Source organism: Mirounga leonina, unplaced genomic scaffold, assembly GCF_011800145.1.
Source record: "Mirounga leonina isolate KUSES-001 unplaced genomic scaffold, KU_Mleo_1.0 Mir_115, whole genome shotgun sequence".
NCBI lineage: Eukaryota > Metazoa > Chordata > Mammalia > Carnivora > Phocidae > Mirounga > Mirounga leonina.
The window spans coordinates 1,056,561-1,073,998 of record NW_023270268.1 but is presented as its reverse complement, the minus strand read 5'-3'; the positions used below and the strand labels follow the sequence as shown (position 1 = coordinate 1,073,998).

The 17,438-nt window shown below is 40.0% G+C and overlaps 1 protein-coding gene across 1 annotated transcript in view; it reads left to right on the top strand.

Annotated features, from left to right (window-relative positions):
* Positions 1 to 8,782: 8,782 nt before the first annotated feature.
* The window catches only part of ABHD5 (abhydrolase domain containing 5, lysophosphatidic acid acyltransferase), a 30,435-nt gene continuing 21,779 nt past the window's right edge, over positions 8,783 to 17,438 (top strand). Inside the window, exon 1 of the mRNA XM_034991182.1 lies at positions 8,783 to 8,919. Within this exon, the coding sequence (XP_034847073.1) occupies positions 8,873 to 8,919 (47 nt within the window). The 5' untranslated portion in view covers positions 8,783 to 8,872. The remainder of the gene's footprint in view (positions 8,920 to 17,438) is intronic.

The window sequence follows — 17,438 nt, the reverse complement described above, 5'->3', positions numbered from 1 at the left end:
GCAGGCAGACTAGCAAAATATAACCAACTGCAGCCACTGACAAGTACTCTGATGTTTCTCCAGTGGTCTGTGACCAGACTCAGATGTGGAGAACTGGAAGCTTTGCTGGACCCCAAGGAAGGAAATCAAGGCTTACAGGATGGGCTCACTACTGAGGGTATAATTATTTTGGTAAATCATTTTAGTGTAATCTCATGCTACAGTATAATTTTTGTTTGAAAGGTTTTATTGTGCAGAATAAATTTTTATGGTAAAAAAGGATAGATTCAATCTAGTAAAACTACATGTTGGTTATCATTAAAATTATCACTTTTGTTAATATACAACTTTCCCCCTCCAAAAAAAAGAATTGCACATATGTATATAAATGATGGTTTAAATGTCTAGCTTTGACAGCAGAGAGCAATGCATATACTGCATATGCTACTGAACTTGAAAGATATTTAATAATAACTCACTTCCTTTACTGCAAGTAAAGATATTAGTCGACCCTTGAATAAATGGAGGTTAGGGGTACTGACCCCCTGCACAGTGAAAATTCATGTATAACTTTGACTCTCCCCCCAATATTTTTTAAAAGATTTTATTTGACACAGAGAGAGAGAGAGAGAGAGAGCACACAAGCAGTGGGAGAGGCAGAGGGAGAAGCAGACTCCCTGCTAAGCAGGGAGCCCAATGTGGGGATAGATCCCAGGACCTTGGGATCATGACCTGAGCCAAAGCCAAAGCATCTGCTTAACCAACTGAGCCACCCAGCACCCCTGCCTCTTCCCAAATTTGACTATGAATAATCTATTGTTGACCAGAAGCCTTACCTATAACAAATGGTCAATTAACATATATTTTGTATGTTATATGGATTACATACTTCATTCCTAGAATAAAGTAAGCTAGAGAAAAGAAAATGTTATTAAGAAAATCATAAGAGAAAATATGTTTACAGCACTATACTGTATTTATAAAAAAAAAAAAAATCCGCATGTAAGTGGGCCCACCCAGTTCAAGCCCGTGTTGCTTAAGGGTCAAGGGTCCACTAAATCAGAGACTATGCTAAGAGGGGAGGATAGCTAAGCAATATCATCAAATCTCAAAGGAGAAATTACCCAGACAAAAACCCTAAACTTAGCTATTAACTGTATCTTCATCAGCACAGCTAAAAAAGTTCTCATAAATTGATTTGCAGCATCTTAATATTAAAACAAAATAAAAATCCAGAGCAGGTTATGTTGTCCAACTGATATTCTTCAAGCTCAAATATCTGTTATGGAGCTGCAAGTAATTTCTTGTGTTGCATGTCTACCTACATTGCCTGCTCCATTACTTTCTTCTAGAGTGTCCCTTCTGCAAAATTTGCTTAATCATCTGGATTGTGCTTATGTGGGGGTTCACTTTGTGGTAATTATTATGATTCATGCTGTATACTTCAACTTAAAAGAAAATAAGTCTTAGTTGAGACTCACTTTCATGAATCCTTACCACACTTGCTTGATCTTATAATCAGATCTCTAGTTTTTAAGTGCTTAAATATGCTTATGCATATCTGTGTACCATTACAGAAAGTTATTATATCCTTGTCATCTGTTTCTTTGTGTATTTTCAGTTTACTTGAGTTTATTCACTTTCTTGTGAAACCTTCATTTCTTTGCTTGCCATCTCCTTCTTTTAAATTTAAAGTTGATTAATTAACATAGAGTGTATTATTAGTTTAGAAGGTAGAGTTTAATGATTCATCAGTTGCATAGAACACCCAGTGCTCATTACATCAAGTGCCCTCCTTAATGCCCATCACCCAGTTAACCCTTCCCCTCACCTACCTCCCCTCCAGCAACCTTCAGCTTATTTCCTAGAGTTAAGAGTCTCTTATGGTTTGTCTCCCTCTCTGATTTTGTCTTATTTTATTTTTCCCTCCCTTCCCCTATGTTCATCTGTTTTGTTTCTTAAATTCCACATGAGTGAAATCATATTGCCATCTTCTTTGTAACTCTCCTACATTAAGGTAGAGTAGGCAATGGTGCGTTGGTTAACCAGATATTAAAAAAAAAAAAAAGCCCAGATTTCAATTGCCAGTTTCTGTGGCATAAATAGTCCCCAATTTCAAAGTTCCAAGGTTTCATATCCAGCTCAAAGATTCCTGAATATTTAACAATTGACTCATGAGCTGATAAGAGCTGGCTCGAACTGTGTAGGTAAACAATAATATTACTCCTAGTTTTGCAGTGACTTAGAACAGCATTTCCACTAACTGCTCATTCACTCATACCACCACAAAATTTTTCCAGCTGCAGGCATAGACAATCAACATATTTCAGTGTGGAATCAATGACGGGTAAAAATTGTTCCCTCTGTGCATCCCTGTAGAGCTAAAGCTAAATAAGCCAATTTGCTGAATTACTTAGAACCAAGTATTTATTGCATCACAAACAGATATTTCCCACTTGTCGGAAAATGTAATAGAGCCAAGATACCAGTTGCTGTTTGTTTTCTGCCATAAGTGCTGACTAAATGGAACGGATATTCAATAAGCTGTATTAAACCTAAGGATGCATTTTCAAAATGGTGAGAGGGCGAATCAAGAGGCAACATTAATGTCAGAGGGAATTATGGGTATGAACACTTTCTGTTACTGTATAAACCTGCCCCTGCTACAAAATGTTCAGGGGCATAAATAATGACTACATAGAAGGGTTTTGCTCTTGGAAGTTCAAACAGAAAGGCAACTGACATTTTCAATGTCAACATTTTGGAGGACATTTTCCTGATTTATGAGGATGCCTGTTAGTTCAGCATGCACTGATAAGAAAAAAAAAAAAAAAAACCAACCAGAAGGAAAATAAAGGTTAAAAGATTTGAAATATGGTAGGGAAAATGTTTTAAGAAACATTGATTCTACTGAAAATAAAAATCCAGGGTTCTTCTACTATAATCAAATGATATGGAAGGTAGAGGAAAGGAACACTGTGAAACTTATCTCCCCAAATCATCATGACTTCAAATTTCCTGGGGGCAGGGGACATGACCAGAAATTGAATGCAAGCCCCTTTACCCTCTCCTCCCTGCCCCCACCTTCAAATGTGGATGGGAGATTTGGCCCTGCTGTACTTCTGGATACTGACCCACACATCTACCTTCCCAGTGTTGGCACCACTACAAGCCATGGTAATAGAAGGGACATCATATTGCAGTTCTCACTCTATTTCACTTGTGATCTTTCTCTTCCTTTTTTTATGCATGCCTGTGCTAATCTTACCACTCATATCTGTCTTCTCCCTACCTTCAGCTTCCTTTCCTCATTTGCAGTGGTGCGTGTTGAGAGTAGACTTTCTGAGGAAAGTTTTCCTGTCATGACTGGCTCCTATAATCATAGCATAAAAACCACCAAGTTATAACCTTTTCACTTGTCAACACCTAAACCAAATGCCATGCTTATTAAATACAAATGAAAACAAGTATCACAGTTTGGCTTCCACAGGAAGCAATCTCTGAAACAGAGCTTAATGTTCAGGGAATGCCCTTGTGATCAACACCCATGGGAAGGAGGGGGTAAGTGGGACTGGGAAGAAGCTGAGCTTCAATGCAGGTTTGACAGCCTCAGCCACGGGGAGTTCTGGAGCCAAAAAGGCTCATCTGAACTGTCCCATTTTGGGTGGAAATGGTTGGTCCTTTGTATTCCTACCTCCAGCCATTATTAGATGAGTTTTCCTCTGAAGGACATGACCTTTGTGAGGTGGCTATTTGTAGGTAAGGTGTTCCCTGAAGGGACGGAAAGCTGTTCCACTGAAACTCTCACGGCAACGATGGGAATAAGTCCTTCCTTGAAGGGGGATTTGAGCACCTCTTCATGTCCACCCCTGCATATCTCCTTATCCTGAAAAATATCTACCATCACTCACACATCTTACTTCCTTCATAAGAGCACAAAAGGCTACTGAGCAATATGTCAAAAACTATTTGTGATTTCAACAAATGGTGCTGGAACAATTAGATAGCCATAGGCAATAAACAAACAACACCCCTGAACCAAACCTCTTACTTCATACAAATATTAACTCAAAATGAATCATGGACTTAATGTAAAACCGTAAAATAATGTAAAACCATAAAACTTTTAGAAAAGGACAAAGGAGAAAATCTTTGGGACCTCAGGTTAGGCAAAGAGGTCTTAGACAACATCAAAGCATAAGCACATTAAAAAATCAATACATTGGATTTCATTAGATTAAAAACTTTGTTCTGCAAAAGCCCATGTGATGAGGATGAGAACACAAGCTGCCTAAGGGAGAAAATATTTTCAGACCATATATCTGACAAAGAACTAGTATCTAGAGAACATAAAAAGTTCTTGAAACTCAACAGTTAGAAAATGGGCAAGAGACATGAACAGACATTTCATTGAAAAGGATATAAGCATGTGAAAAGACGCTCAACATCACTAGTCATCAGGGAAATGCAAATTTCAAAATATAGTGGCTTAAAACAACCACCAATTTTGTTTTTGTTTTCACCAGCCTCTGGGTCAGGAATTTAAGCTCATCTGGACACATACTTTACCTGGTGTCGGTTGATGTCATTTACTCAGCTGCATTCAGTGGAGAGTGGGCTGGAAATCTTAGAAGTCTGGTGCTGCAGTGCTCTCCACATGGCCAGCAGAACTTCCTCACAGCATGGTAGACTCGGGGTAGTCAGACTTTCAAAAGGAATTATAAGAATTGGTAAATATTGAAGCTATCAATCCCTTAAGTTCCAGCGTTGGAAACTGCAGCATCATTTCTGCCACGTTTTAATGGTCAAAACAAATCACAGCTCAGACTGAAGAGGAGAGAAAATAGATTCCAACTTTCAATGTGAGAAGCAGTAAAGAATTTATGACCTTCTTACTCTACCATGGGGGTGATTACTTAATTATTTGAAAAAATACTTCTCTGTGGGAAGTTTTTAAAAAATAAGTTTTTAAAAAATTCAAGCTTTAAAAAATAAATATTGAGTTGTTCAAGTTTCTTATTTTTATCTTGTCAGTTTTTGGCAAATAATGTTCTCTAAATATCTTGTCTATTTTATCTAAGTTGTCAAATTCATGGGCATAAAGCTATTTGTAATATTGCCTCCTTATCATCCTAATGTTGGTAAGATCTGAGGTCACATCCTTTTTCCAAACCTGATAGTCTTCATTCATGCTTTTTTTTTTTTCTTGATTAGTTAGCTAGGAGTTTATCAATTTTATTAATCTCAAAGAACCAACTTTTGGCTCATATTCCATGGATTTTGCTTTATCTACCTATCAGTATGCTCTGGAGAGCTTTCCAAATTAGTGCATATAGATTTACCTCATTTTTATTAATTGCTGTCATGGTATTTCATATTATGGGAGTATTTAATCATGGGCATTCTTATTAATTTTGTTTCTTTTCTTTCCTTCTTTCTGTTAGAGTAACCGAAGGAAACATCCTTTTATATGTCTCTATGTGCACATGAGAAAGGCCTGATACCCAGAAATTAAATTGCTGGGTCAGAGAGTTAATTTTACATTTTCAGACAGGTAACTTCCAAACTGTTTTCCAAATGGCTGTATCAACTGGCACTCCCATGGACTGGGTAGATGTATTCCCCATTGATCCAGGTTCTTGCCAATACTTAGCACCATGAAACTTTTTCATTTATGTCATCATGGTTTGAATTTCCATTTCCTTGATCCCAGGTGAGTATAAGCATCTTGTGCCTGTTTATGGCTTGACAGTTTTCTCTTCTGAGAAGGATTTTTAAACTCTATTTTCTACTTTTTTATTATTTAATTTTTCTTTATATATTGAAGATATTAAACATAGGTCTGTTTCAAATTTTTGCATTGTGTTTTATTATGCCTGTCTTTTTTCACACAGAGATTTGACATTTTGATGTGGTGGTATTACTCACTCCTTTCCTTTAGGGCCTGCTAAAGAATCTTTAGATTCTTGCTAGGGGAGGCCTTTCATCTGCTTCAGAAGAGTTCAACTGATATTCACTGGCTAGTCAGAGTCTCATGTCTCTGGAGGGCAATTCTACCCTGAGTTCTAGAATCCAGCCCTTAAGGGACCACATCCCTCTTCCCCCCACTCCTCTGTCGTAGAGCTCTTAATTCCCAGTTCTTCACTCCAAATTTTAACATCTATAACAACTGCCCTCTCATCAATCTCCTCCTTCCATACACATCTTGAAAACAACTTGGAACCACAGAACACCAGAAGGAATGTAGAGAATCATCCAGTTTCAAACTCTCATTTTCATAGATGAGTATAAGATCTAGACCTTATTGTCCAACATGGTAGCCATTAGCTCCATGTGGATTTTTAAATTTAAGTTAATTAAAATAAAAAATTCAGTCACACTAGACAGATTTCAAATGCTCTATAGCTACATGTAGTTCATGGCTACTTTACTGGACAGTGGGATTTAGACCATTTTCATCACTGCAGAAAGTTCCAGTGGTTGCTCTAGAGCTTCGTTATTTAAAGGGTGGTGTGCAAAACCATAGGCATCACTGGGAGCTGATTAGAAATAATCTCTATTAATTAATAATTAGGCCCCATACCAGACCCACAGAATTGGAATCTGCAATTTAACAATATCTCCAAAAAGTTTGCATGCAGATTAGAGTCTGAGAAGCCCTCATCATGTGATTTTTTCCCCCCAAGGTCATACAGTTGGGTGTCTGGGTTCTTCCCTTGATCCAGGTATCATTTTTCCTTACTATCCCATGTCATTTTTCTTTTTTTTTTTTTTAATTTTATTTATTTATTTATTGTAGAGATTGAGAGAGAGAAAGAGAGTGCCAGCACACACGAGTGGGCAGGCAGGGTGGGGAGAAGGGCAGAGGGAAAGGAAGAAAGAGAATCTCAGGCAGACTCCATGCTGAGAACAGAGCCCAACATGGGGCTTGGTCTCATGACCTGAGATCATGACCTGAGCCAGTATCAAGAGTTGGACACTTAAGCAACTGAGCCACCAAGTGCCCCTATCCCATGTCCTTATTATCTCCCTACTGTACTTACTTTCTCACTTTGTTTAATTACAACACTTTATAAGAATTTATAGGTCAGTCAGGCCACTGAAGCCCTAGAAAACCCTCCATGTCTCAGCCTCATTCTGGTTTACAAGTGCTTGCTTGGCAGACATCGGATAAAGGCCCAGATCCCTACGATGGCGTTTTCCCTAAAAAAAATCCCTGTTGGGATTAAAGCCAACCTTGGAACCAGTGGGGCACCAGGCATCAATCTGTATGGTACACTTAGTTTTGGTGATACAATGGCTGCATTTAGTTTTTTGGACTGCACAGCTCAGGAATAACATGCAGAGCAGGCCATGTACTTGCCTTAAAAGTGTCACAACCTGACTATCCGATTGGAGAGTCAAAGTAAGTGCTGGTGAACTTCCAACATAAGCATTCTCACTCAAGGTAATTGGATAGTAGGTCACCAAAAGGAAGTGGATTTGGAAATAGCACTAGGTTGTCCTAGAACTTTGGGAGATCCATTCTCAGTCCTTTTTAATACATTGTTTTTCTGCTACTAAAACAGAGTGGACTCATAGTAGGCACACAGTACACAAGAATGGATGAATGATAGCGAAGGGAAGGAAAAATTCTTCTCTACCTTCAAGATCTTCCAACTGGACTTAAATTTATATGAGACAGATTAACAGGAGAAAAAAATCCAACGGTTATTACATGTACACAGAGGCCCAATAATGAAATTGAGACCTAAAGAAATGACCAAGGCAGGAAGTTTTTATACTTTTCAGACAGAGAGACAATATATCTGTGAAGAATTGACAGGATATAGAAAAGTTAACTTTGAAAGCTTCAATTAGTAAGGAATTCTAAACAGAATTTGGGCTGGGGTAGTAAATTAGTAAAAAGTAGCTAGGGTTGTTTATAAAGCCTTCTTGGCTCTAAATTTCCCATCTCTGGTGATAAGGCTGTCTCTTTACCTCCTGATGCAGAGAGGGTACCTATCACATGGAAATTTATTTCCTGTTTTCAGGGGACAGAGGAGGGTCTGAGTGTCCTTCCTACATAGATTCTCTTAAATAACTTTTATTTAAAATAATAATTATGCCAAAATGGCACATTTGGGGGCAGCCTGCCTTTGGCCTCTACCGTAGGGAGAGGTGTAATTACAAAACCAGGCAGTATCTGATGGCTAAAAGACTTGAAAACAGGTCAAGAATGTTGACATTTATGTTAGTGAATCCCCCTCAAGAACTCTAAGTACCTAAACACTGACTTTACATCCCTTCAATATATACAGCGAGCGGGGCACACGGGAGTTGCTGGTTCTGGCCACTACTGTAACCCCAGCACGTCAGTGAATATTGACTGAAGAGTCCTGAGTCACCCTTTCCCCTTGGCTACCCACCTGGAGGGACCGGCTGGCGGAAGGCCGGAGTCCCCTCCATTGCTGCAGTTCCATTCACCAATGCAGCGTCTATCGGGATACTATCTTAGCTCTTCCAGCGAAGGTCCCAGGGTACTTCCAGAATGACTGCCTCGTGCCCAGCACTGACAGTTAATATTAGCGTTTGGTGCATTAACACAGTCATCACCGAAACCAGTTACTACCTAACAGGGCCAGGTGAGCCTTACGCGTTCCTCGGTTGACAGCCCCGCCCAGCGCCCATACACGACAGCGCCAGGCATTAGGGCGCACGCGCAGCTGGTAAACGCGGGTGGAGATAGCCGGGCACGCGCTCGCGCGCGGCCGCGCCGCCCCATCGTGCGAGGGGGAGGGCGACGCATGCGCGGGCCGCGGTGGCCTTAAGGGCGGCGGCGGCCCCCGGTGACCCAGTCGGCCTGTCAGCCGGCTTGGAGGCACGGTCCGGGGCTCGCGCAGTGACGGCGGTCATGGCGGCGGAGGAGGAGGAGGTGGGCTCGGCGGACACCTGCGAGAGGTGAGTGCGGCCGGGACTTCGTGGGGTTCGGGATCGCGTCTTCCACGGGTTCAGGTCGGGCCGGGCGACCTCGCCGAGGATTCGTACCCCGCCTGTCCTCTCTGTCGTCCCGCCCGGCGTGAGACCGCGCTGCGCCCCGAGAGACGTCCGGGCCCGGCTCTGTCCCTGCCGGGCGCCCTTTGGCGCCGAGGCGCGGGAAGTGTGTGAATCCTACCCGGCAGCGCCAAGGGGCCGCCGCGATATTGTGTAAGCGTCTCCTCGGGGCCGGCGGCAAGGGTGGCCCGGCACCGACCCCCTGCTCGTCATCCGGGGACTCCTCGGACCCCGCCTGCCCGGGGGCGGCCGGCGGACGGTGGCCGGCCGTCCCCACACCTGCCTCGAGCCGGGGGAAACGGCTCAGTCACTCGTGCACTTCCAAGCGCGGCTTCTGTCTGCAGGTGCGCGCTGTTCTCTCTCGAGGGGGCAAGAACGAATGCGCCGCCTGCGCAGAGCCTCCGGAGCCTGGAGGAAGGGGAGGCGCTTCCCTGGGGCCATAGATGGAGAGCCCAAAATCACCCTGGAAAGTGCAGGAGATTAGGGGGTGTCGGGGGAAGGAGGATCCCAGCGTGAGGGAAAGGGGTCTGAGGGCGTGGGTATATGACTTTGGGTTTCAGAAAGTGTTTAATGTGTACTTCGTGGAAAGAATGGTAACACGATATGGATATCAAGTTGAGAATAATCTTTCAGAGATCTTCCTTTGCTTCTAAGTGTTCTGGTGTTAATGGAGAAGTGTGTGTTTGCGCCTCAGAACACATGTATGTCTAGGAAACTTTATGGAATTCGGAGGACAGATGTCCAACGTGAGAAACTTTTTGATACACAGATATACTAAGTTTAAATTATTCTCTTCCACCTGTAACTAACTTCATGCCCTTGTCAGTAGACAAATAGCAATTAATTAGTGGAAAAATTAAATTACGAATATTATTGCCGTATTTCTCAAGGCTGGTCATTTCTTTTGGAAAGTAAATAAACTTCTGTGTTTCTGTATATATGTTTAGTATTTTGACAATAATTCTACTTCAGATGTCTGGAGAAACTTGCATAGGAAGCATAACCTAAAGGATAGAAGGTAATATGGAATACCATGAAGACAGTTGTATTTGGAAGGATATGGGGTGGAGGAGGTGACAGTTTTGAAATATTAGAAACTAGGTTCTTCCCTTGAAGTTTGTTTACATTATGAATGGGTCCATTGTTTTGGTTTGTTGATGAACTTCCTTGTTGTTGTTGAATGTCCTCTTATGGACATAAGTAGGAATCTAACTGGTAGCTTGTTCCCACCTAGTTTGTCATAACATTTTTTGCTCTTTCTGAAAGTGCTTTTAGGTGGACTTTTTGGTCTCCATATTGTTGTGGGACCTGGGAGTCCAGGGCATGACTGTGAAAGGAATTTGTGGATTGGGTGATGTCCACAGGTCATTGGGGACAGAGTATAAAAAATCTTTAGCAGCTGAGCAGCCATAGTCCCATGACAGAGGTGGGCCTCCTTGGTACTCTTGGCAATATACTTGAGCAATCAATGTCCAGTGTCCATACCAGTGTAGTCTTCTGAACTGTACCAAGCAGACAAGCAAGCCTCCTCCTGCTAGGTGCTGCCTAAATGTGTTTATATTAAATCTAAGATCAACCTGTGTGCATGGTATTACTGTCCATTTTTCATTTGCAACTGCAACTGAAAGGACTACCAGCGCCCTACTAGCAAGTGGCAGTGCTGAATTGGAGTGCCCCAGGTGTCTAGATTTAGTTTAATGTCCTCTCCCATATTTCTGGTGCTTCTCAGTAGGACTGGGATTCATTTGAGATGTTTGGTTCTTGTCTCTTTTGCTTACTCTATTGACACTTTGTTATTTAATCCTTGCATTGATACAGAGCTTATTTGTTTAAAAAAATTTGGTTAATCAACAATGGAACTATGCCAAGAGCCAGTGTAGGTTGTGGGAATACAGGTCTTGAATCAAGTTCTCTATCTTTAAGACATTTCAGGTTTAGTTGGGGAATTGACATTAACAAAGGAAACAATTATAAAATGGTCATAGGAAGGCTTTTTGGTACCTATGATTCTTGTTTTGTGACTTTCTTAGTGAAGACAGGCATGCCTGGAAGCCATTTGGCTTTCAACATCTAACCCTTTTTCATTGCAATACAGTTGAGAAAGCTAAATGTAACAAGAATAGGGAAGACTTCTGTGAATTGCTGAAAGGTTGTCCCAGAGAATGATAGAGTTGAATGATCTGTTGAGTTTAGAGGAAAGCTGTGACAGAATTGCTCAGTTGCAGAGCAAGATAGTAAAATAGGCGGTTTGCAGTGCTGTGTTGGAGTTGGCTTGTACTGTCAACCGTTGCTAAGTTTTCAAGAATTTTGCCAACTTTTGGCAGCTTGAAATCAGCCATGGTGGTAGTATTTACATCATGGAAATCATAAAATGCTACAAGTAAAGGATTTTTTTCTCCCCTTCACCTCCAGTGGCTTTACCAGCCACCTACTGGATTTATATTAGAATTTGACTATAGTCCTTTGCCTTGGAGATAGGATAGTGGGTTTTGCTATTTTTAAAAGACTGCTAAGATAAGTGACTCCTCTCTATTGCCATCTCTCCTTCCCAAATCCTTGCTATCCCAACTTCTTAAAAATCACAGCATTTCTCAATGATACATTCCAATGGGCTTTTATTTTTCTGGGTACTTATCTTTCTTGGGTCTTTTTCAGTGTTTGACACTGTAAAGATAGCTTCTCCTTATTAAAATTCTTATCAGACATTGTAGTTCTTAAGACATTCTGCTTCATGCCTTACTTTATGCCAATAGTCACTTTTATTAGGTTCTATTCTTTTTCTGATTCTTTAAATGTCATAATTCTCCAAGATTCTATCTTCATCTTTCATCTGTGTTTTAATATTTTGTCTTGTTTACTTATACTCCTTGAAGCATTTTTTCTGTGGAGAGAACTGAAATCTCATCCTCATGATGGAGTCCTCTTTAGTACTCTGATGATGTTTCTAATTGTGTGCCAGATGTTTGTACCTTATTCCTCAAATGTAACATGTCCAGACTTGGATGTCATTTTCACCTTTCTTCCCCTGAACTAAACAGTACAAAAAGTCCAGTTCTTCCCCTTGACTTACCTGTTTTCATTAGGGCACTTAGATTCTTCTGGTCATCCAGGTTCAGAACTGTGGCCTGATCTTTTGACTGCCCCCTTCCATCTTCATTGCCCTGAATACCAAATCTACCAAGTCCAGTAGATTCTAAGTACATCATCTTTCTATTTCCAATGTCTCCTGGGAATCACTTGGTTCTGACCCTTCATATACCCTTTTCTGGTTTATAGCAGGCTTTATTTATTTACTTTTAAAAATATTTTATTTATTTATTTGACAGAGAGAGTGAGAGCACGCACCAGAGCACAAGCAGGGGGAGCAGGAGCCGGAGAAGCAGGCTCCCCGCTGCGCAGGGAGCCCAATGTGGGACTAGATGTGGGGCTCGATCCCAGGACCCCGGGATAATGACCTGAGCTGAAGGCAGATGCTTAACCGACTGAGCCACCCAGGCGCCCCTGTAGCAGGCTTTAGTAACCCATTTTGTTCCTGTGCTTTCAACATAGCTTATTTTGTCAGTTACTTTTCTCTCCCCAAGAGGCACAGTCTTGTTTGTAGCAGCCACATGCAGTGACTTTATTATAGGTGCTCAGCCTGACTTAAAGCCCTTTGTAGGCAGCTTGGCTCTTCTCTATCTTTGGAGTCTTATTTCCTCCCTGTGCACTGGGCTCTAGCCAAGCTTTCATTGTTTCCTAAACATGTTCCTTGCTCATCCTATTTCCCCTCATGTCTTGGTTCACATGGTTTTCTCTGAACCAAAACAGATTGTTATCTCTCTTCTCCAAAGGCCTATGGTATTTTCCTAAGCTTTCGTTGTGGCACTTACACCATGTTTTGTAATGTAGTTATTTGTTTGTTTTGTCAGCTCATTGAGGTCAAAGCTTTTGTCTTACTTAAATGTCTGGTAGAGCCTGAAGGGGCTTCATAAATAGTAAACTTCAATAAATGTTTATTGAATTAAACACTTAAATATTGTAAATTTATGCTGACACAACATTAAGATAAAAAATCTAGTTATTGATAATATATTTTGCAGCTTAGTAGCGATGTTTTTTCATCCTAAGATATTCAAAGAACATCAAAAGATATATTCATAAGAAATCAAAGTTTGAATTTGACTAGGACAACAACTAAGATCATAAACTTAAGTTATATTGGGAGGTTGGGAATATGATTCTATTTCTTAATCTTGGGTGAACTAACTCAAGCTTCATTGTTTTGCCTGTTCTTCAAAATGCCAGTCACAGACCAGCAAATGGAGATTTCAGTCCTGTGACAAAGAACTTAACAAACGATTTTAAAGTCCCAGGATGGTCCACTTAATAAAAACAACGCTGGATAATACATTTGAGAATTACAGATGACTCTGAATGGAGTCCTTAAGGATTTGACTTATATTCTTTATGATAGCCATTCAGAAATATTATATTGTTAGGTTTTTAGTCTAACCTCATTGTTCTATAATTCTTCATTCCTGATTGTGAATCATAAAGAATTGTGTGGAAAGATGATTTTATTATTATTTTTAAAAGATTTTATTTATTTATTTGACAGAGAGAGAGAGAGACACAGCGAGAGAGGGAACACAAGTAGGGGGAGTGGGAGAGGGAGAAACAGGCTTCCCGCTGAGCAGGGAACCTAATGCAAGGCTCAGTCCCAGGACCCTGGGATCATGACTTGAGCCGAAGGCAGATGCTTAACGACTGAGCCACCCAGGCGCCCAAGATGATTTTATTATTAAAAATTATTATTCAGTTTGAGACTTGGGATTTTTAGTTTTTATCTAGTAGATAAACTTATTTTAGAAGTTACATGAAATGCCACTTGGATTTGTTAAGCGGTATAAATCTAAAAGTACACCTGTAGTTTTCTTTAAGTATGTTTGATTCTGTGTCTGACTCCAGGATGGTTTGTTTACTGTTTGAGAGAAGGTAGGAAACAATTGGGGAAAAAATATCACCAGGACATGACTTTGTGTAAAATACTGATTCTCCAACTCTGGATCTTTAAGAGTTACAGCTTAGAAATATAGGGGGTAAAAAGTTAAAGAATGTGAATTAATGTGTTAAAATATATTAGAGGGCTCGAGTTATCATTGATCTAATGGTTAGTGATAATTTGAATCATGTGAGTTATTTACTTAAAATGAAAGGGCATGATAGGATTTTCCATTACCCAGGAAAGAAGGCCTTTATTTGCGAAAGTGTTGTAATGTCCAATTTGGAAGTTTTTAATCATTCATTGGTTGAGGAATTATTTCAGAAGAATATGTATATTCACACTTCTAATCAATTTGGATATTTACAAAAGAAGCAAAACCTCATAGTTTCTCTAAATGAGAGAGAATACTGTACTTTTCTCTGTTGACAGTACCAGTATAGAGATGGAGGCTATTTTAAACAAAATTGTAATGTAATGAAATCCTCTTTACTTATAACCTAATTAGAAATGTTATTTAAGTGGCCAACAGTGTGTGGAAATTGGCCAGACTTTTGTATATTTTCTTCAGAAAACTTTGAAACCTGTTTCACAATATTTATAGATTGTGCAATTCAGGTTTGGTAATACTATAGATAGTCAAATGTCTAAGAGAGCAAAACAGGGATTACCAGGAAACTTAAATGTTGATAGCAATAGGGTATAAGTACAATGTTATTTTTTAAAAAAGATTAGTTAGGGATGCCTGGGTGGCTCAGGTCATGATCCTGGGGTCCTGGGATCAAGTCCTGTATTGGGCTCCTTTCTCAGTGGGGAGCCTGCTTCTCACTCTGCCTGCCGCTCCCCCAGCTTGTGCTCTCTCTCTCTCTCTCTGATAAATAAATAAAATCTTAAAAAAAACAAAACAAAACAAAACAGATTAGGGAGAAAGTTAAGGGAAAAAAAATCAGTGTTTTTTTTTTAAATTTTATTATGTTATGTTAGTCACCATACAATACATCATTGGTTTTTGATGTGGTGATCCACAATCCATTGTTTTCGTATAACACCCAGTGCTCCATGCAGTGCGTGCCCTCCTTAATACCCATCACCCGGGCTAACCAATCCCCTCTCCTCCCTCCCTTCTAAAACCCTGTTTGTTTCTCAGAGTCCATAGTCTCTCATGGTTCATCTCTCCCTCCAATTCCCCCCCACCATTTTTCCCTTCCTTCTCCTAATGTCCTCCATGTTATTCCTAATGTTCCACAAATAAGTGAAACCATATGATAATTGACTTTCTCTGCTTGACTTATTTCACTTAGCATAATCTCCTCCAGTCCCATCCATGTTGATGTAAAAGTTGGGTATTCATCTTTTCTGATGGCTGAGTAATATTCCACTGTATATATGGATCACATCTTCTTTATCCATTCACCTGTTGAAGGGCATCTCAGCTCTTTCCACAGTTTGGCTATTGCGGACATTGCTGCTATGAACACTGGGGTGCATATGGCCCTTCTTTTCACTACATCTGTGTCTTTGGGGTAAATACCCAGAGGTGCAATTGCTGGGTCATAGGGTAGCTCTATTTTTAAATTTTTGAGGCACCTCCACACTGTTTTCCAAAGTGGCTGTACCAACTTGCATTAAAAATCAGTGTTTTATCTCTCAAACTCAGGATGCTTAAAATCAGATTCTTAGGTTAATAAACTCTATTAATATGTTAAGCACATCTTTTTTGTCTTTCCTTAGAATGCCACCTTGGGTGTAATCTTTCAAAGTTTTTTTTTTTTTTAACTTGGGAAGTCTGCTCACTAAAAAGATTCTTTCTCTATATTTATTACAGAGTTATAAAGCAAGATTCCTTTTATTGGGTTTTTTGATTGGATGCTTTAGGGCTTATTAGCTCCTCAGCCTTGCTGAGAGGTCAGTGCTCAGCTGATGTGGCTGTGTAGAAAACCCTTTGGTGCACTTTTTGGTAAGTCTTCCTGTTGTCTTAAATAGGTGTAGTCCCTATGGCCAATGTTTTTCTCTTAATATTGCGACTGACCTTTGGGTTGCTTTCCAAGTTAGGGCCTCAGCAGTGGATGATGGTGTTTATTGATTATCTGCTTAAATAAAACAGGGAAGTTGAATTTTGCTTTTCTGTTTATGTTCCAAAGCTATGAGGAGGAAGCCCCGTATCTTGTTTACTGTTTTGTTTTGTTTTCTTATTTACTGTTTTATAGCTGGGCCACTATATCTGAGAAGCTTCAGTCTTGGGTCCTTAGTTTCAGTCTTCCACACACTAAGACTAGAATGTAGAACACTTGAGGACATGGGAAATTTTGTGGAAGGGGCAGAGGGCCTCTTTGAAGGTGAGTTTAATTTACCCCGAAGACAGGTGAGGCTGAATGGGTGTTTTGGAGGGTTGAAGCAATAGATGTTGCAAGCTCAACTGTGGGAAGTCGAGAACAAAGTGTGATTAAGTAAAGGACAGAAAAGATAGACCCCAGCTTTCCTTCCACTCTTTAGAAATGTTCTTTTGAGCCACTTATGTGTGTGAAACTCAATTGTGTAGAGTATTTCTAAGAAAGAAGGAGAAGACGGTCTCTCTAAAACATTTTATCATCTGGTTTAGGCAAAGCTGATTGGACAGAAATATTATCAAGGCTTAGGAGAAGAGCGGTATCTTTACAATTCTATTGAGTGAAAATAAAATATTTTACTATGCTTTGTTAAATATGGATTTTTCAGTTTAAATATACTTCAGAAAAACTCCACTTAAAAACAATTATCTGCTTTGATGAAAAGGTTGCTGTGAAAACCTGAAGAGGGTTAGTGGCTCTTGTGGGTGAAAAGCCCTGATTTTTGGTGTAATGCACTAGACTTGCAAACATAAAAACATTGTTTTGCCTTTTCTCTTTGAGCTAAGCCCATCACTAGGAGGCAAAATGAGTGGACAAGACATCCTATCCTTTGAAAATTGGTTTTGTGGTGAGGGGTAGGCATAATTCCTATTGCAGGCTGTTATATAACATTTTAAACTTGAGGACCTGTACTTAGTAGGTATTCAGAGAATGTAAATTTTTTTTAAAGACTGAAACGAAGATTGCATTTGTGTTTTCTTTGCCCCAACATAATGTCAGTTGGAGCAGTAGTAGACTATAGTTCATTTCACTTTAATTTTTTTTTTTTTTTTGTACTGACCTCTGATTCTCTCTGGCAAAGAATTGTGCTATGATTTGAGGGCTATTTAAGAAAACTGATGAGATTGAGTTGTAAGTAACTTCCTCTTGGTACTAGCTTATATTTTTGTGGCCTAACATAGACTTTCATGACCATTCCTGGTCAAGAACAAAAGAGCTTCAGCTTAATAATGGCTTACTTTTTAAATTTTAAACTCCAAAGATCATGAGATTCTTTTAACTGCTTGTTAACTGTTTTTTTTTCAACAATTGATAAATTGTTGAAGGATTAAAAAACT